The sequence below is a fragment of the Sphaeramia orbicularis genome, chromosome 19, assembly GCF_902148855.1.
Source record: "Sphaeramia orbicularis chromosome 19, fSphaOr1.1, whole genome shotgun sequence".
Taxonomy (NCBI): Eukaryota; Metazoa; Chordata; class Actinopteri; order Kurtiformes; family Apogonidae; genus Sphaeramia; species Sphaeramia orbicularis.
Genome location: NC_043975.1, coordinates 13,223,060 through 13,243,689, shown reverse-complemented (window position 1 = coordinate 13,243,689; position 20,630 = coordinate 13,223,060). Strand labels below are relative to the sequence as shown.

At 36.8% G+C, this 20,630-nt stretch overlaps 1 protein-coding gene across 2 annotated transcripts in view; it reads right to left on the bottom strand.

Annotated features, from left to right (window-relative positions):
• Positions 1 to 20,630, bottom strand: part of LOC115439501 (zinc finger MIZ domain-containing protein 1-like) — a 380,932-nt gene that overhangs the window by 115,000 nt on the left and 245,302 nt on the right. For both annotated transcript variants that reach the window (XM_030163314.1, XM_030163315.1), the window contains one exon: positions 14,169 to 14,288. In XM_030163314.1, the coding sequence (XP_030019174.1) occupies positions 14,169 to 14,237 (69 nt within the window). In that variant the 5' untranslated portion in view covers positions 14,238 to 14,288. The remainder of the gene's footprint in view (positions 1 to 14,168; positions 14,289 to 20,630) is intronic.

Below are 20,630 nucleotides of genomic sequence, written 5' to 3'. Positions count from 1 at the left end.
AGAACTGATCAAAAAAGCAATGATATTCAGGTAAGTATAGCTGACTAATACCATTGATTAGTAGCTGAGGATGGATTTAACTGTTTACATGGACATTAAATAAAGCAATGTGATAATATGTGTGTTTATATGCAGGAAAATATTCAATCAGACATCTGCAATTTTGTTAAACCTGCAGAGAAGCATCTAATCTGACCAAAAATACCAGAAAAATAATGTTTTTGGTGGATTCCTTTTAACCCATAAAGACCCAACGCTACTTTTATGCCTCTTCCCATGAAATTTTCTCTATGTCTAACCTTTCTTAAGTGATTTATTACCATTTATTTATAAAAGTACCCTGTGTATTTTGTATTTTATCGGTATAAATCAGGTATTTTCCTCTATTTAATTCACTGATTGTGTAGATGTTCATAAAAGGTCAGATTAAAGTTTAGGGTTTTCATATCAAAAGCAGGAAAAAAAGCCCATTTGGACGTTCAGAGGTTCCGTAGTTACCGTGGAAACACTGTCATCTTCTACAGCATTGATTCACCAGTGAAACCCATCTAGTTGGATCAATGTCAGTGGATGGAGACACTTGGTTTATGTTGTTAGTGATATATTTTTAACAACAGCAGAGATGAATGCCTTTGGGTTTTTTACAATAATGACAATTTTATGACAAAATAAAGTTAAAAAAAAAAAAGTAAAATTACATGTTGAAAATGTTTGCAACTACAAACTATCCTTTTCAAAAATGTGAATAACATAAGCAAAAACAGAAAAAACGGAGGACAAATTTAGAGTTATCATTATCAATATGGTATTATGGTAATACTTTACTCATCCAACCCACTTGAGACAGAAGTAGGGTTTTATATGATCCCTAAACTAAAATGATTGATTTTTTTAATATCTTCAGTGTAATTTGTGCATTCCACAAATTCATCCCGCCAGTAGCTGTTTGGGTTTCTATGGGTTAATTTAACCCATAAAGACCCAAACATCCACCAATGACCAAAACCATCTATTGATATAAACTCTTTTTAATACCTTTTGATTCACTAATTCTATTAATACATGTAAGGAATTGGTGTAAAATACAGTTTGTCATCTTTTCATGGTCATCAGACATGACCTATTTGGACGTTCAGAGGCTCTGTAGTTGCCGTGGAAACACCGTCATCTTCTACAGCATTGATTCACCAGTAAAACCCATCTAGTTGGATCAATGACACTGGATGGAGACACTTGGTTTATGTTGTTAGTGATATATTTTGCTGAAAAAGTCACTTAGGTTTTCTCTGTTTCTGATATAAGAATCATCAACGATAATCTGAGCTTTTATGAACATCTACATCAGGGGTTTCCATACTGGGGGTCACAGGACTCTAATGGGGGGTTGTGAGATGAATTTCTAAATTCTTTTAATGTGACCCCCGACGTGAATGCGACATATCGATGTCAGTATTATGACACTTTACGATCATCAGGAGGAAGTATGGTCTGCGAATCTTTGGGAAAACAGGAAGTACTCTTATTTATAACTAGGCTTCTCACTGGTTTTAACAGACAACATCATATCACTCCTATCCTGGCATCCCTCCACTGGCTCCCTGTTTGTTTTAGAATTGATTTTAAGATTTTACTGATCACTTTTAAAGCTCGAATGGGCCCGGCCCCAAGTTATATAGAAGAAATGCTAGTTGACTACGAGCCAGTACGCAGCCTTAGATCCTCGGGGGGGCAGAGGGCTCCTGGCTGTTCCAAAGTCGAGGCTTAAATCTAAGGGTGACCGGGCATTTTCCATCAGGGCCCCTCGACTTTGGAACGGCCTGCCCGAGGAGATAAGGCTTGCGGAATCAGTGACATCTTTTAAATCACTTCTTAAAACACATTTTTATAGACTTGCTTTTATGTGATGTCTGTCCCTTTTTGACTTTTAATTTTAATTTTTAAACTTGATCCTGTTTGATAATCAACTTGTTCATACATCTCTCTAATTGTGTTGATTCTGTTTTAGTGTTTTTACTTGCTTCATGTATCGTGCTGTTGTGCCCTCTGTCAAAGCACTTTGTAAACTTTGTTTTTAAAGGTGCTATACATATAAAGTTACTATTATTATTATTATTATTATTATTTAGAAGACCAGAGTTTGGAATAATAGTACATGAACAACAACTTGACATTGGCAAACAGGTAAGGGATTTTTCGGCCTACAGGTTTGACTAATGGGGTCACATTAATAAAAATAAACATAACAAGGCCAATAAACCATGTAAAATGGATGGATGGATGGATGGATGGATATGGATGGATAGATAGATAGATAGATAGATAGATAGATAGATAGATAGATAGATAGATAGATAGATAGATAGATAGATAGATAGATAGATAGTTTATTAATCCCAAGGGAAATTCAAGTTAACCTAACCTAATTAAGTTAACATTAACCTACATAAACATTAACACCCCCCCCCCCCCCCCCCCTTGAACCCCTGCACATAAAACTGAACACAATGAGTCAAATGTCCAGTACCCACAATGCAATGCGCTAAATATGCCACAGTATCCTTGTGTGAGTCCTGTATGCACTTTGACGTATTCAGCTTTTATCTAATAGTAAATTGTTATATATATGTCATGGTTGTCAGGCTGTTCTGTTCTTTTGTGTTGTTATGGCTATGTTTGGACATGCTTTTTAGTGAGTCCTGTGTGCATGTTTTTTTTTATCTTTCAGTCACTTCGGGATAGTGGGGGTCACCAGTCTGGCACCGTTATTTTGGGGGTTGTGAGTTTAAAACTTTGGGGACCCCTAATCTACATGATCAATGAATTAAATATAGAAAAAAAAAAACAGATTTGTACTGTAAAAACACAAAATACAGAGGATAATACTTAAAAAATGATGATAAATCACTGAAGTAGGGATGTGACGATATGAAAATTTCATATCCCGGTTACTGTGACCAAAATTATCACGGTTATAATTATTATAGTTGTATTGTTGAAATTGGTTCCAAATATTAAATATTTTTTTAGTTTTTCATCCGATTTACATTTATACTCAACTAGACATAGCGACAATCTTCCTTTACCCTTCTGTCGAACATCTGGTCATCAATTTAATATTTTATTTAGAGGTCCTAAATTGTGGAACAATCTAGACATGTCTCTAAAGTCTATATTGTCATTTACATCTTTCAAAAACTCACTGAAAAAACATCTCCTGTCCTGACTTTTTCAGTGTTTTCTATATTGTTATTTGTTGTTTAATTATTGTTTTCTTATGTTTGTACATTCTATTTTTTTTATAGTAGATGATGGGAGTGGAACTCTGTACAAGCCCTTTGGGCTTCGTTCCCTCCCTGCACTGTTTTTATTGTGCTAAATAAATAAATACAAATACAAATACAAATATTAGGTATAGAAAATTAAAATTATAATAAATTAAAACTATGCTCAAATATTTGACATAAAAGCAGATCTTTACGTAGGCGTTTTCTCTGGAAAAGTGCGGTAATCAAACAGGGTTATCATGATAATTAGAATTTAAACGGTAATACTAACCGTTGGCAACTTTATCGCGGTTTATACTGGTAATCGTTACATCCCTACACTTAAGAAGAGTTAAATATAGATAAAAACCATTCTGGAACTAAGTAGGACTGGGTCTTTACGAGTTAATGTAATCTCACGACAAGACAGTCACTTAAGAATTACCACCGTCATGATTTCTGATTTACCTCCCAACCCCTCAATTCAATTCAATCAGGCCGACGGATTCCAATTTCCTTCACTTTATCATCGCGCTCGCTCGTAATTTATCATTTGAGCAACAAAATCAATTTGTTCCCCTGTCCGACGCTCTGACTGTGGGAGTATTCACGCAGACGTGTCACATCTCCCACAAAACAACAACACAATAGAAGAGGCTTCATTTATATTCCCGCTCCATGTCTGTATCCCCCTCTTCAAGATGCCAAATTTCAACATGTGCACACTTTCAATTAAAGCAAACAGCTGGATTGGTTTACAATATTTCCTTAATTATTTTAATGGCTTGGATATTGGACAATGGGGAGCAGGGGGAGAAGATAGTGAGTTAATTGTTCTGATCTCCCCTGATGATCATCTTTGTGTGCAGGGAGGAGAATAGACGGCCAGCTGAATGGGCTCACTGCTAGTCTAATTGGCAGGACATAAATGGTATTTATTATGCGGGCCTTCCAAACCCTGATTGTCTGCGGCACAAAGCTGCCTCTATTAGCAGGGTGCTGGCTCTTACTGGTTGGTTTGAAATGACCCGGCGCTTAACCATTTATTAGATGGACTGGAGGCCTCCTTGTATGCCATGGATCTCTCTAATTGGCATGTTTACCCATGTGCTGCTTCCCCGGACGCTAACATCCAGACATGTTTGTTTAAATTCTTGCCTTGCGGGGTTAATACATTTAACCCCCCGACATTTGAATTGTTTACGCTATTGTGTAGGACAGATGCAAATCCCCTTTCCCGTGGCGTGATCTTCATTTACGGAACAATGCGTCATCAAACGGGACAGTAAAAAGAATCGCTTCGGATGTTTTTCAGTCCGCCTTAATGCAATAATCACATATAACGTGTACGTTAAAGGGAGTTATTAGTCGGTGTAATCGTCCCCGCTCTCCACAGGTGATCTCTGTGTAGTTCAAGTGCAGAGTAAAGGGCAGGAAAACACTATTACTGTTTTCTACCAAACAGTGGGGGATGTCTTGAGGCACTAATGTGCATCATTGTGGGTTACCAGCGTGGGAAACAGTGTCTAACCTGCAGAAAATAAGCACGTTGATCAAATTTGCCCACTGTGCCACAAAAGGTTCTACTCTAAGACATGACGTGTGTGCAGAAATGTTGTGTTGTTAAAGCTCACGTGTTGCATCTGAAGCTTATTCTTGTTAAAACTGCAAATACTGGGTATAATGTGCAGCCACTGCTTTGGGCAACAATGAGTTCATTAAATTTAGCAGCAAATTTAACAAAATTAGTCCGTGACCGTTTCAAACTCACCAGTATACTTCACATACATATTGTTGCTGTAGGGCGGAAACCTCGTAAATCCATTTTTGGTCTTTTTTTTTTTTTTTTTTTTGGGCCATAAAACAATTCTATTGGTCAGTCTTCACATTGGCCTGACAGTTTTAGAAATGAAAAAGTGTTGAAAACAGCTTGTGACTACTCTGAACTCCATTCACTTATTTAGAATAAATTTCAATTTTCCAGTTTCCTGAAAAATAACTGTTTTGGACATAAGAGGTTTCCACCTGACAGCGACAATATGTCATTTTTTCAGGTTTTGGTTGTTTGATTTGAGTTTTACTTCCAAACAAATCCAATAAATTATTGCAGCAATTTTAGACTAATAACGAATTCATTCATTCATTTTCTGAACCCGCTTTATCCTCACTAGGGTCACGGGGGTCGCTTGGAGCCTATCCCAGCTACATAGGGGCGAAGGCGGGGTACACCCTGGACAAGTCACCAGTTCATTGCAGGGCTAATAACTAATAATTAAACTAATTAAAACATACTATATGATTGCTATCGTGCGGAAAGCTTGTAAGTTTATTTTTGGTCTTTTTTTTGGGGGGGTCATAAAACAATTCTATTAGTCAGTCTTCACATTGGCCTGACGGTTGAAGAAATATTTAACCAATGGAAAAGTGTTGAAAATGGCTTGTGACAACATCTCTTAACTCCATTCGTTTATTTAGAATATACATTTTTTTTCCTGAAAAATAACTGTTTTGGACATAAGAGGTTTCCAGCTGACAGTGACAATATGTAATTTTTTCAGGTTTTGGTTGTTTGATTTGAATTTTACTTCCAATCAAATCCAATAAATTATTACAGCAATTTTAGATGAATAACTAATTATTAAACTAATTAAAACGTACTATATGATCACTGTCATGCAGAAAGCTCGTAAATCCATTTTTGGTCTTTTTTTTTTTTTTTGGCATAAAACAATTCTGTTGGTCAGTCTTCACATTGGCCTGACAGTTTTAGAAATGGAAAAGTGTTGAAAACAGCTTGTGACTACTCTGAACTCCATTCACTTATTTAGAATAAATTTCAGTTTTCCAGTTTCCTGAAAAATAACTGTTTTGGACATAAGAGGTTTCTACCCGACAGCGACAATATGTCGTTTTTTCAGGTTTTGGTTGTTTGATTTGAGTTTTACTTCCAAACAAATCCAATAAATTACTGCAGCAATTTTAGACTAATAACTAATTACTAAACTAATTAAAACGTGCTATATGATCGCTGTCGTGCTGAAAGCTTGTAAGTTTATTTTTGGTCTTTTTTTTTTTTTTTTTTTTTGGGGGGTCATAAAACAATTCTATTAGTCTTCACATTGGCCTGATGGTTTAAGAAATATTTAACCAAAGGAAAAGCGTTGAAAATGGCTTGTGACTACATCTCTTAACTCCATTCATTTATTTAGAATATACATTGTTTTCCTGAAAAATAACTGTTTTGGACATAAGAGGTTTCCACCTGACAATGACAATATGTAATTTTTTCAGGTTTTGGTTGTTAGATTTGAATTTTACTTCCAATCAAATCCAATAAATTATTACAGCAATTTTAGATGAATAACTAATTATTAAACTAATTAAAACGTACTATATGATCGCTGTCGTGCAGAAAGCTCGTAAGTTTATTTTTGGTCTTTTTTTTTTTTTTTTTTGGCATGAAACGATTCTATTGGTCAGTCTTCACGTTGGCCTGACGGTTTTAGAAATGGAAAAGTGTGGAGAACGGCTTGTGACTACACCTCTTAACGCCATTCATTTATTTAGAATATACATCGTTTTTCCAGTTTCCTGAAAAATAACTGTTTTGGACATAAGAGGTTTCCACCCGACAGTGATGATATTCACAAGTTTGCTTAACAGGACTGTTTTATGTTATGTTCTAGGTAAGACTAAGCTAATCACGCCGCTACATCACTTTTTAGTCTTACTTTTACCACTAAATACATCAACTTTAAGAGTTTGTATAAGTAATTTCCCCGTGCCACTTTTGTGTCAGTTCCCAAATGAGTTTTTCTCTATATCTAACCTTCCTTAAGTGATTTATTAGAATTTATTGTAATGTTATCTTCTGTATTTTGTGTTTTTTCAGTGAAAATCAGGTATTTTCCTGCATTTAATCAACGGATCATGTAGATGTTCATAAAAGCTCAGATTAAACTTGAGGGTTATTATATCAGAAACAGAGAAAATTGAAAAAAAGTTACTTTTTTAGCAAATCTATCATAAACCGAACATAAACCAAGTCTCTCCATCCACTGTCATTGATCCAACTCCATGGGTTTTAGTGGTGAATCAATGTTGTAGAAGATGACGGTGTTTCTATGGTAACTGTGGAGCCTCTGAAAATCCAAATGGGTCATATCTGATGACCATGAAAAGATGACAAACTGTATTTTACACCAATTATTTACATGTAAATATAAGATTAGTGGATCAACAGGTATTAAATGTTTTAGATCAGTAGATGGTTTTGGTTGACGGTGGATGTTTGGGTCTTTATGGGTTAAAATAAAACTCAAGCACTTTTCAGACCTTGAAAATACAACATTTTCAAGGATTTCAAGCACCTGTACAAACCCTGCATAATACAGGTGGAACACACCCTCTACATGCCAATCCCTCCATGTACATTGTACCAAAAGGATATTCATTTAGAGGAGTGTGTGTTCTTATTACCTATACGTCAATGCTCGTCTCTTGAGCTCAGACGTTCCTCTGTTTGCTCCCTCAAAAATGTCTATTCAGCTGGGCACCATGTGTTTAATTTTTGAAGCAAAGAAACATGTATTTACTGATATACTGTGTGAAAACTATGAAATAAAAGCGTTTTAATGCTACTAATCTGATGTTTTCTCACATTTTCACTTATTCTAATGCTAGTTATAACTCACTTTATGGAGATAATAGGCCAAAAAAAAAAAAAAAGAAAGATTTTTCTTGTTAGTTCCAGTCTAATAGCAATAACAAGGAACTGATTTACACTCAAACAAGTTAGATCAGGTTTATCAAGAACAGCAAAGTTACAGTAATGTTATTAATTGCAGTGTATTGGATGATGCATAAGTGTTCAATGTGTCGGCTGATATGAAACTAAAACAAAATCCATGAATACACAAGAGAACAGCTCTAGAATAGCTGTCCACTGTAGTGACCACTATGCATGAAAGGGTTGAAGTTGAGGGTTACAGAAACAGAAAACTGAAGAAAAAGTGAATTTTTAAGCAAATCCATCATTAACTGAACATAAACCAAGTGTCTCCATCCACTGTCATTTATCAAACTCAGTGGGTTTTACCGGTGAATCAATGTTGTAGAAGATGACGGTGTTTCCATGGTAACTACGGAGCCTCTGAACGTCCAAATGGTTCATATCTGATGACCATGAAAAGAAGACTAACTGCATTTTACACCAGTTATTTACATGTATTGATAGGATTAGTGGATCAGCACATATTAAACAGTTTAGATCAGTAGATGCTTTTGGTCACCAGTCTCTCGCTTTACCTCACCTTGTCGGTCTTTCCTCCGCGTCCAATAACTAGGAACACCCTGCTGAGGCTAAAACAATTTGCCATGCCCACACTTGCGTTTTATATATACGTCATCCCCAAGGCTTTGTTTCTGATGGACTTTTCAGGAGGTTGAACTTCAGCGGAGCAGAGCCCAGAAACAAAACGGGCCGTCAGTAACGAAAAGAGATCAAAGTGAGCGCCCTGTAGCCCGGGGTTACACAAGTATGTCTGTTTAATTCTGCCAGAGATTTGTCCCTGCAGTAAACGGTGGTGAGAGCAGAACAAAAGGAATTGCTGGAAGTCAGCGGTGGAGGAGGGAGAAGGAATGGTGATGATGGGGGACAGAGGGGGGAGGGGAGGGAGAGGAGCCTCTGATCTTTGACCCCGGTCACACTACAGTCCTGTTCATGGAAGCTAACAGATTAGCCTCATACTGCAGGCGTATATGAAGGCAAACAAGGACATTTAACCCATAAAGACCCAAACAACCAAAAGCATCTACTGATCCAAACTGTTTAAAACCTGTTGATCCACTAATCCTATTAATACATGAATAGACAACATCGTGTAACAGTGTCAGACATATATATATTTTAAAAAAATCAAGTTTCCTTTTTTTGTTTTTATCAACAACATTTACTATTATTTACTTTCTCTATGTTCCAACTGCAGCCACTTTTCGTCTGTTTTCTTATTACTCATATTAACCCATAAAGACCCAAACATCCACTGGTGACCAAAAGCATCTACTGATCTAAACCGTTTAATATCTGCTGATCCACTAATCCTATCAATACATGTAAATAACTGGTGTAAAATGCAGTTCTTCGTCTTTTCATGGTCATCAGATATGAACCATTTGGACGTTCAGAGGCTCCGTAGTTACCGTGGAAACACCGTCATCTTCTACAACATTGATTCACCGGTAAAACCCACTGAGTTTGATAAATGACAGTGGATGGAGACACTTGGTTTATGTTCAGTTAATGATGGGTTTGCTTAAAAATTCACTTTTTCTTCAGTTTTCTCTTTTTCTATAACCCTCAACTTCAACCCTTTCATGCATAGTGGTCACTACAGTGGACAGCTATTCTAGAGCTGTTGGAAACCTTCTAAATGCTAAAAGCTCTAAAGGTTTAAAAAAAAATTGTATAAACAAATGTTATGATGTTTACCTTTAAACACCTATAAGTATTTTTATAGAGTCCCAAATGAATTTCCCTCTACTTTCAACTTTTCCAAAGTCATTTATCTTCATTTATTATTATATTATCATCTGCATTTTTGAGTGAAAATCAGGTTTTTCATTAACTGAGCACATAGATCATAAAAGAGTCAATTCAATGGTTATTATAACTGAAGAAAAAGTGACATTTTCAACAAAATATATCCTTAACTGAACGTAAAAACAAGCACCTCCAACCACTGTTATTATCCAACTCCATGGGTTTTACCGGTGAACCAATGTTGCAGAAGACAACGGTGTTTCCACATTCACTATGGAGCCTGTAAATGTCCATATCTGATGCACTGAAAAGCTGAGAAGCAGTATTTTACCTGAATTATTTACATATATTCATAGGATTAATGGATCAGAAGTTCACCAAAACTTGTTTAGGTCTCTTGTTTTAGTTACATTTTCTCTTTTTCTGGTATTATTTTAGATTTTGAGGAACTACCCTGAACCTTCAAGACTAAATAAAGATAAATAAGTGTAAAAAGTAAATAGAACATGTGCTCAAAAACATATGGACTCACTAGTTTCTTCAGCCCCACCTCAGTGAAGACACATTCCTCTCAGTTTGTTATGGAAGGACTTGGCATGTCCACACAGAGCTTTGACCTCAACCCCATCCAACACCTTGGGGATGATCAGCAACATCAGGGGCCACTTTACTTCTGCCTCTGTGCTTTTTGGATGGGAGTGGAAAATTCCTAAGAGCGCCTTCTCCACATTTTTTGACCATGTAGGGTATACAACAGTGTCCCATTAGCATTAGCATTAGCATTAAAGCTGTATACTTGATTTTGTGCTCATTTTTATCATTGAGGAGGTAAAAAAAAAAGTTGCCAACCAAATACACAAACCCCAATAGTTGTGATGTTTTATTAACTTTTAAGTATATTGTGATTTCTAAAGACACTTGAACTGCTTTATTACCCTGCCCCCCCCCCCCCCAAAGGGAAAGCAAGGGGTATGGTTTTTGGTTCGATTTGTTTCTTTGTTTGTTGTTAACACTCTAGCAATAAAACTGTGAGTTGAACTCCTACAAAATTTGGTTTATATATTGCCAGTGGCCCAGAAAAGATCTCACTACATTTTGGGAACAGTAGGTCAAAGTTTAAATTTTTTATGAATTTTTCAAATCTTTTTTTTTTTTTTTTTTTTTTCCCATTTACTCACAATGGGCAAAATTTCAAATGTCTGTAGCAGCAAAACTGGTACATGAATTCATACAAAATTGGGTTTATAGATTGCCAGTGAGCCAGAAAAAATGTCATTAAATTTGGGGAAAAATAAGTCAAACTTTCAATTTTTTAAGAATTTTTAAAATCTTTTTTTCCCATTTACTTATAATGGGCGAAATTTCAAACGTCTGTAGCAGCAAAACCATTGGTTGAATTCATACTAAATTGGGGTTATAGATTGCCAGTGACCCAGAATAGATGTCATGACATTTTGGGAAAAGTAGGTCAAAGTTAGAATTTTTAATGAATTTTTTTACATCTTTTTTTTCCCTCCCATTTACTTATAATAGGCAGAATTTCAAATTTATGTAGCAGCAAAGGCTTGCTTTAAGTCATACTAAATTTGGCTTATATATTGCCTGTGCCTCAAAATAACTGTCATAAAATTTTGGGAAAAGTAGGTCAAAGCTAAAATTTGTAATTAATTTTTTTACATTTTTTTCCTCCCATTTACTTATAATGGGCAAAATTTCTCACGTCTATAAAAACATCAATTTTGTTTCAATTTACTTCAAACTTGGCACATATATAGAGGCAACTGATATACTGACATCCTCACACGCATTGACATGATGAGATCAGCTGGATCGATGCCAAAATAAGCTACAATATGTGCGAGGGGCGGGGTTCGTTTTGCCTGGAACCACTTGTTTCTGTTGTAGTAAAAGTATTTCCCTCAGCCTGAAAAAAATGCAGTGAATCTAATGTTTGATCATCTCATTAATGTTTTTATTCAGCATTATGATATGGAGTTGAATAACTACTATTATCAGATGAGTGCAGTGAAGATGTAAGTATTCGAACACTTGTAAGTGAATGTAATCAGAAGTTATTCTTCAATAGCGATGAATACAGAGAGCCTTGAAAAATAAAAGGGACTTTTATGCAGCTTTGTGACTTTTATGTCGCGTTGGGCTTAAATGTGACAGAGACATTACTATAACCACTTTACATCTGTCTCTAATGTACTTCAGTGACACATAACTGCTCCTAAGTTCAATAATAGCATTACAATCGCGCTTGTGTTGCATAACTTCTTCAATTATTTGCATAATGGGTGGATAGAAGAAAATCATTAAACATGCCTTTTCAAGTACATTTGTGCAACAGTCGCCTGACCTCAGCTGGAGCAGGAAATCAGACAACGGCACCGCAGTCTGTACATGACTTCAAACTCTGCGAATACGATATCTATCTATATCTCTAAGCATCTGCAAAAGGCAACGTGATAACACAAAGATAGTAGTGATGCAAAGTAACAACAGCAGAGATGAAAGCACTTGGGTTTTTTTACAATAATGATGAATTTATGACAAAATAAAGTAAAAAAAAAAAAAAAAAAGTAAAATTACATGTTGAAAATGTTTGCATCTACAAACTATCCTTTTAAAAAATGTGAATAACATAAGCAAAAACAGAGGAAAAATTTAGAGTTATCATTATCAGTATGTTATTAGGGTAATATTTTACTCATCCAACCCACTTGAGACAGAAGTAGGGCTTTATATGGCCCCTAAACTAAAATGATTGATTTTAAATATCTTCAGTGTAATTTCGACTTCTCACAAATTCATCCCATAGTAGCTGTTTGGGTCTTTATGGGGTAATTTAACCCATAAAGACCCAAACATCCACTAACAACCAAAACCATCGACTGATCCAAACTCTTTTTAATACCTTTTGGTTCACTAAATCTATTAATACAATTAGTTCCTAGTTATTGGACGCGGAGGAAAGACCGACAAGGTGAGGTAAAGCGAGAGACGGGGACGGCGTTGAGGGAGCAAACAGAGGAACGTCTGAGCTCAAGAGACGAGCATTGACGTATAGGTAATAAGAACACACACTCCTCTAAATGAATATCCTTTTGGTACAATGTACATGGAGGGATTGGCATGTAGAGGGTGTGTTCCACCTGTATTATGCAGGGTTTGTACAGGTGCTTGAAATCCTTGAAAATGTTGTGTTTTCAAGGTCTGAAAAGTGCTTGAGTTTTATTTTAACCCATAAAGACCCAAACATCCACCGTCAACCAAAACCATCTACTGATCTAAAACATTTAATACCTGTTGGTCCACTAATCTTATCAATACATGTAAATAATTGGTGTAAAATACAGTTTGTCATCTTTTCATGGTCATCAGATATGACCCATTTGGACATTCAGAGGCTCTGTAGTTACCGTGGAAACATCGTCATCTTCTACAACATTGATTCACCAGTAAAACCCATGGAGTTGGATCAATGACAGTGGATGGACACACTGGGTTTTACATTCAGTTATTGATTTCTTTTCAGAAAAAGTCGCTTTTTCTGCAGTTTCTGCAGTTCTGCAGGAGGACACATACAGGGTGGGGAAGCAAAATTTACAATATTTTGAGGCAGGGATTGAAAGACAGTGTATGACCAATTAGTTTATTGAAAGTCATGAGAATTTATTTGCCACAAGAAAATTTACATAATAGAAAATGTTTTTATTCTATGTGTCCTCCTTCTTTCTCAATAACTGCCTTCACACGCTTCCTGAAACTTGCGCAAGTGTTCCTCAAATATTCAGGTGACAACTTCTCCCATTCTTCTTTAATAGTATCTTCCAGACTTTCTCGTAATAGTTTTGCTCATAGTCATTCTCTTCTTTCCATTATAAACAGTCTTTATGGACACTCCAACTATTTTTGAAATCTCCTTTGGTGTGACGAGTGCATTCAGCAAATCACACACTCTTTGACGTTTGCTTTCCTGATTACTCATATGGGCAAAAGTTTCTGAAAAGGTATGGATAATAGTGTTAGGTATGATTATGACATCACTATATGTTTGGTTTCAAAACAACTAACGTAGTGCCTGCTGAGAAAAAACAACTAAATGTTCCTTGTAAATTTTGCTTCCCCACCCTGTAGAATAAAAACATTTTCTATTATGTCAATTTTCTTGTGGCAAATAAATTCTCATGACTTTCAATAAACTAATTGGTCATACACTGTCTTTCAATCCCTGCCTCAAACCATTTTAAATTTTGCTTCCCCACCCTGTAATCTTATTAAAATACGTAACATTTAGCACATTTAATGTCTGAAGCAAATCATTTCTAAAAAAAAATTGCAGACCAGTGTAACCTCACCTGTTTGATACACTGCAGACGGTCATTGGTCTGCTGTATGTGTCTGTCCATCGACGGTATCGAGTTCATGTTGATTGTCCCTCTTTGGCCTCTACCTGCCAGCCATTAAACTGGAGCGCTCTGCAACACACACAAAGACAAGTGTTAAAGCTCGCCTCTACCCCAGGAAGCTGCCAATCCCATCACCACCAGGATATTGCAGGTTAGCGAGAGTGTGTGTGTGTGTACGTGCATGCATGTGTGTGTGTGTGACTGTGCACGTTGGCGCTGAGAGTGAGCTGAACAGGGAGATATTGATTTGGCAGGTGACAAGCACCTCAGAGAGCCCAGAGGATGACATTCCTCTCAGCTCTGGTGACACCCTTAACAAGCCCTGGCGGTCGCCCCGAACGCCGCTGTACACCTTCAGAGGGGACAAACTGGTCGACTTACAGAGGATGTCTGACCATGTTTAAAACACCCCGGGGTGAAAATGAACACACACACTCACACAGTCTGAGGAGAGCCTGCCAGGCTGTCAGCGGTGGCGGCTAGTGAAATGATTTTTTTTTGGTGAGGTGCACACAGTATATAAGGTGGTTTTCAGCTGCACTGTAACCACCAGGGTTCATACACATTTACCAAGGTCAAATTCAAGCACTTTTCAAGCACTTTTAAGGGTCATTTTCTGATTTTTCCAGCACAGCACCTTATCGCTGGGGTAAAATCAGGGCTTAATTTGAGCTGGATCCAGCCAGATCTGGATCTAGATCTTCGGTGTTGGATCCAGAACCTATTTCATTGGATCTGGCACCTCTATGAAAAAATAAAAAGCCTAAATGAAAAAAAATCTGTCTTATTAATCTTTATTCCCCTTAAAACTTACACAAAAATCTTGTGTTCAGATGCATTTTAAGGTCAAGTTTAAGGGAAACATGGACATTATAGGAACAGTCTAAAACGCTTAAAAAGGAGAATTTTTTTTTTTTTTGGTGAGGCGCACACAGTATGTAAGTTGGTTTTCAGCTGCACTGTAACCACCAGGGTTCGAAAACATTTACCAAGGTCAAATTCAAGCACTTTTCAAGCACTTTTAAAGGTCATTTTCTGATTTTTCCAGCACCTCACCTTATCGCTGGGGTAAAATCAGGGCTTAATTCGAGCCGAATCTGGCAACTCCAATGTTGGATCTGGAACCTATTTCATTGGTTGTGGCACTTCTATGAAAAAGTAACTAGCCTAAATGAAAAAAAAAAAAAAAAAAGTTTCGTGTTATCTGTCTTCTTAACCCTTTCATGCATAGTGGTTACTACAGTGGACAGTACAATAGGTCTTTAGAAGGTGGAAATGCATACTCTGAAAAAAATTTACAGGCAAAACTCCGAACCTGCAGATATCTAAAGTAATGAGACTTTGGTAAATTATGATCTTCACATAGAAAATTAAATGATGAAAACAAATTATTATTAAATATAACATAGAGTAATTACAGTATGATATATAATAAATAATGCGCTAAGCCTAATGTTTGAACTCTAATTAGACCTACTGTTCAGTTCTCCTAGCCTATAGCCTATTCTCATGGTCTACACACATTTTTTTTTAAAGCTGCAGGGTACCTTATAGTACAAATTTGTACTTTACATAACTTTGGACCCTTTTTCATAGTCTAAAGCTGCAATTCTGGCCTCCTAAAGCCCAATATTGTACTTTTGAGAGAACATTCTTAAAAAATGCACTTATAGGTACATAAATGTTCTGATCTCATACCTGTATTTTTGAGAGTGAATAGCTCTTTCATTTAAATATTACTTTCTTTCTTCTAAATATTAATGCATTTCTAAAATTATTTTAGGTGATTCCTGTCGTCTTCTTCTCCATGTAAGATTTAGCACCCTCTATTGACGAGCCACCATTGGTTATTGTCGGCATTACCTCCTAAAAGTGCCAGAAATCCTTCCATCCTGTCTTATGAGAACATTAAGTTGGCATGTGCTTCTCTGTTTACATTACTTAGCCATTATGTAATCTTTGGTTAACAATTATCTGGGCCCAGACATGCTCTACATTTCACTTCTCCCCCTTCTTCCTCTTTACTTCAGCGACATAAGGGCTCCTCCAACAAAAAGCCCTTACAGAGCACTATTGATTTTGGAGCAGCAGCTTATGGAAAACCTTTTTTTTTTTTTTTTTTTTCTCACAGAAGGCAAACAATGAGACTGTGATCTGACATGCAGCATAAGATCATCACAAGTTAAAAAGTACTACATGCTAGAGCCCGACTGATATGGGATTTTTGGGGCCGATACCGATATTGGGGGATAAAAGACGCCGATATCCAATATATCGGCCGATATCCGATATTGGCCGATAACCAATATATTGGCCGATATATGAAATAAGAACACTGATCTACATAGGCTATAATAATCCTATATTAGATAATTGTGGACAGGTGGATAAACAGTTGCATAAATCTGTGTTTATCTCACAAATATAATTTACACAACTTTCAAATACAAACTATGCAATCACAAAAATAATTAGAGCAAAAAATATGACTGACCACACAATTATGTTTTCACTCACAAATTTGGATGTGTCTGCCTCACGGGACGACAACTTCTTATGTGGACTAAGGACTAAACTGAGCATGTGCAGAGTGAATTATGTGAGTCCTAAGTTGTTCCTGATTGGAGCAACTGCAAGAGTTACAACTGACCCGTGTTACAACTGTCCCCAGTCTCCCCTGCACTATGAACACCCAGGCCTGTCTGCAGAATGAAACTGTGAGGTAGACAGGAAGTGCACGGACATGGGGGTGTGTGGGGGGGTGAATACTTCATAAGATGAGGGGGAGGGTCCGTGATTTTTTTTTTTTTTGGGGGGGGGGGGGGGGGGCATTGTCTGAGCAGGAGTGAAAGTGAAACTAACTCGCTTTAAAGTTCCTTTTATTCTCCGGGCAGCACACACACACAGAAGCAGCGAGCGTCAGAATCTCCACGCAGTAAAAAAAGTTAATATATCGGCTACATCGGCTACATATTGACCGATGTTGATTAATTGGTGATAAGCTATAATCGGCCTGATTAATCGGCCGGCCGATTAATCGGTCGGGCTCTACTACATGCTACATTAAAGGTTATCAATTCTGCCTGCGGGGGGGTTTGATTTAATGTTGCATTCAGCGTCAAATAAGTAAATATCACACTGGAAAGGCAGTGGTGGGGGGGTGGTGGCTGTAACTCACAGTGACCAGCAGCTTCTGAGTGAATTAATAAGCACATATATCAGAAATGTTCGCAGTAAAAGGGGCATCTTCTTCCGTCTTCTTCCTTCCACCTACCTTGTCTATACTCTTTATCTCATTCTGTCTAAATCTTCCCCCTCCTTCGCCGCCGCACAGGGCATCTCCTCCTGCAGTGCATCATCTCTCAAACCCATCACTCAGACCCCTCCCCATCCGCACGCCATCTTTCTCCATTACCATCACACGGCGAGGAATTTCTGTGCACAAAGTACCGGTGAGATGAGGGGAGAGAAAGAGCAAGCAGGCGGGCATGCTGCACCACACTGATAATGCTCACTTAGGGGTCTCTAGCTGGATTTAACGGCAGGGCCAGTAATCTACTCCACTAGACGGCTAAAGAGCTTTTATGCTACCTATTGGAGCTGCTCATGCCTGTACTTGAGAGGAGAGAAGGGCACACTAGTGCATTCCTCTCCATAAATTAGAAAGCTCATAAAAAAAAAAGAGAGACATCACAAGAGTTTTCCCCTCTGCCTCTGTTTACAGATGGAGCACATTTGTTTGTCGGCGCCTCGTGCAAATAGACTTTTCAGATTTGAGGAGAGCTCATCTCACGGGATGTAACTTAGAAGGTATTTGGCAATGTGCAATGATCAGTTCTTACATGAATATTTAAACACTGGTGTTAAACTCTAGGTCTCCAATGTATAAAAAATGTACAGGGGGGAAAAAAAAGCAAACAATGATTCAGTAAACCAACACATACAGCGAACACAGTGGGCAGGGGCGTAGAATTGGGTAGGGACGCTATGGACTAGGGCTGGGTATCGGCAAGAATCTGGCGATACGATACAAATCACAATACTAGGATCACGATACGATATGATATATCACGATACTGTGAAAAACACAATTTTTTTATTGGTTTTGTTTGTTTTTTAGAAGATTATTTCCTGGAAGAATTGAATTACACCAGAAATATGCACCAATACTAAACACATCTTTATTTGATCCCAACAGGATCTAATGCTATATCACAAAATGTTCCTGCTTTAAAACTTAAATTATGTTTTACAGACATTACAGTTTAAGATCCTGCATATTCTGTTAGTTCAGAACTTACATCATAACATTATTTTTGTGCAATCCCAACAATGGAACTAGCATTATTTAATAAAAGAGTGTTAAATAAGAATAAATACAATAAAAACAAAAAATAAAAACAAAAAACCAAAAATGAACCTCCACAATATCTGCATTTGAATAAATACCTAAAAATATCAATACCATACTTTTTAATATCGATACAGTATTGTGAAACGAAATATTGCGATATATTGCAGAACTGATATTTTCTTACACCCCTACTAGGGACACATCCTTACCAATATTCAGCCACTACTGTCTGTGTAGTCACTATCACTATTTAATGCCAAACAGATAGTTATTTTTACTTATTATTTTCATGTATTTCTACGGAAGAGAGCAACTGTTTAAAAAACACAAATAAAGAAAAATTTGTGGGGAAAATACAATAAAACCTCAGATTATAAATGTAATTCGACACTGTAAGCCCGGACTTTGTATTTACTAAAATGCTTTCATTACAATGTACTTAAATGATTTAAGTTTTATTACATTACTGTAACATGTTAAGTATATTCTACTAATTTGTGGACATAGTCGAAAGTACGAAAAAGTTTAAGTTGAATGGATTTAAACCTCTTAAAGTTTTTTTTTTTAGCTAAAATTAATTTGTTTTTAATCATCTAATAGTTTTCTATACTATGTTACAAATAAGCATAAATTTTAGACGACATTTAGTCTATATAATGTATATTATTATGGATGGAGGCAGAAAAGCCAGGTGTAGATTACTGCAAAAAGGGAGAGTTTTATTTTCCTTGGTCAGGATATGTACAGTCAGTCCAGCTTGGATTTACAAGACTGACAATTAATAAACAATAACTCAAACTATGCAATTGTTGCCTCCTGAACCTGGATGCTCTAATTCAGTGTTTTTCAACCTTGGGGTCAGGACCCCACGTGGGCTCGCCTGGAATTCAAATGGGGTTGCCTGAAATTTCTAGTAATTGATAAAAAAATAAAAATATAAACTTACTAATAAAAAAAATATATGGTGAATTGAGAGAGATAATGACAAACTCTGAAGCTGAAACTGAAGCACTGTGGTACTGTTTATCTGTCAAATGTTCATTGTGGTCGGTTTCAGATGCTGCAGCTCTTTCATAATTCACAGTTTGAGTTATTTTTTGTTCAGTATTAATTGTCAGCCTTGTAAATCCAAGCTGGACTGACTGTACATATCCTGACCAAGGAAAATGAAACTCACTTTGTGCAGTAATCTACACCTGGCTTTACTGCCTCCGTTCATAATAATATACAGGGGTTGGACAAAATAATGGAAACACCTTAAAAAATCAACAAAATATAATTTAATATGGTGTAGGTCCGCCTTTTGCGGCAATTACAGCCTCAATTCTCAGAGGTATTGATTCATACAACTTGTGAATTGTTTCCACAGGAATTTTAAGCCATTCTTCAGTTAGAATACCCTCCAACTCTTTTAGAGACGATGGCGGTGGAAATCGACGTCTTACTTGAATCTCTAAAACTGACCATAAATGCTCAATAATGTTGAGGTCTGGGGACTGTGCCGGCCATACGAGATGCTCAACTTCATTAGAATGTTCCTCATGCCATTCTTTAACAATTCTAGCTGTATGGATTGGGGCATTATCATCTTGAGGTGAAGGCGTTTCCATTATTTTGTCCAACCCCTGTACATTATGGAGACTAAATGTCCTCTAAAATTAACATTTATTTGTAACATAGTATAGCAAACTGTTACATGATCAAAAACAAATTAATTTTAGCAAAAAAAAACAAAAAAACTCTCCTTTGTGAATGTCTGGAGTCGCCAGAAATTTGTGATGTTAAAATGGGGTCATGAGCCAAAAAAGGTTGGGAACCACTGCTCTAATTGCTGTGGTATATCTTTTTGTTGTTGTTGTTGTTGTTCATTTTGTCTATCATAAAATGTGGAGATAAAAATAAAGTCTAAAAAAACCCCACACAATTACACAACACAAGTATTTTTATTAGATATGAGCCCTGATGAAGTGGAACATCCCTCCCCCCCGCCCCCTTTCACACCCCCCGCCCTCCGTCCACTCAGTACCAGCTGATCGGACCCACTCGTCCCCCAGCCC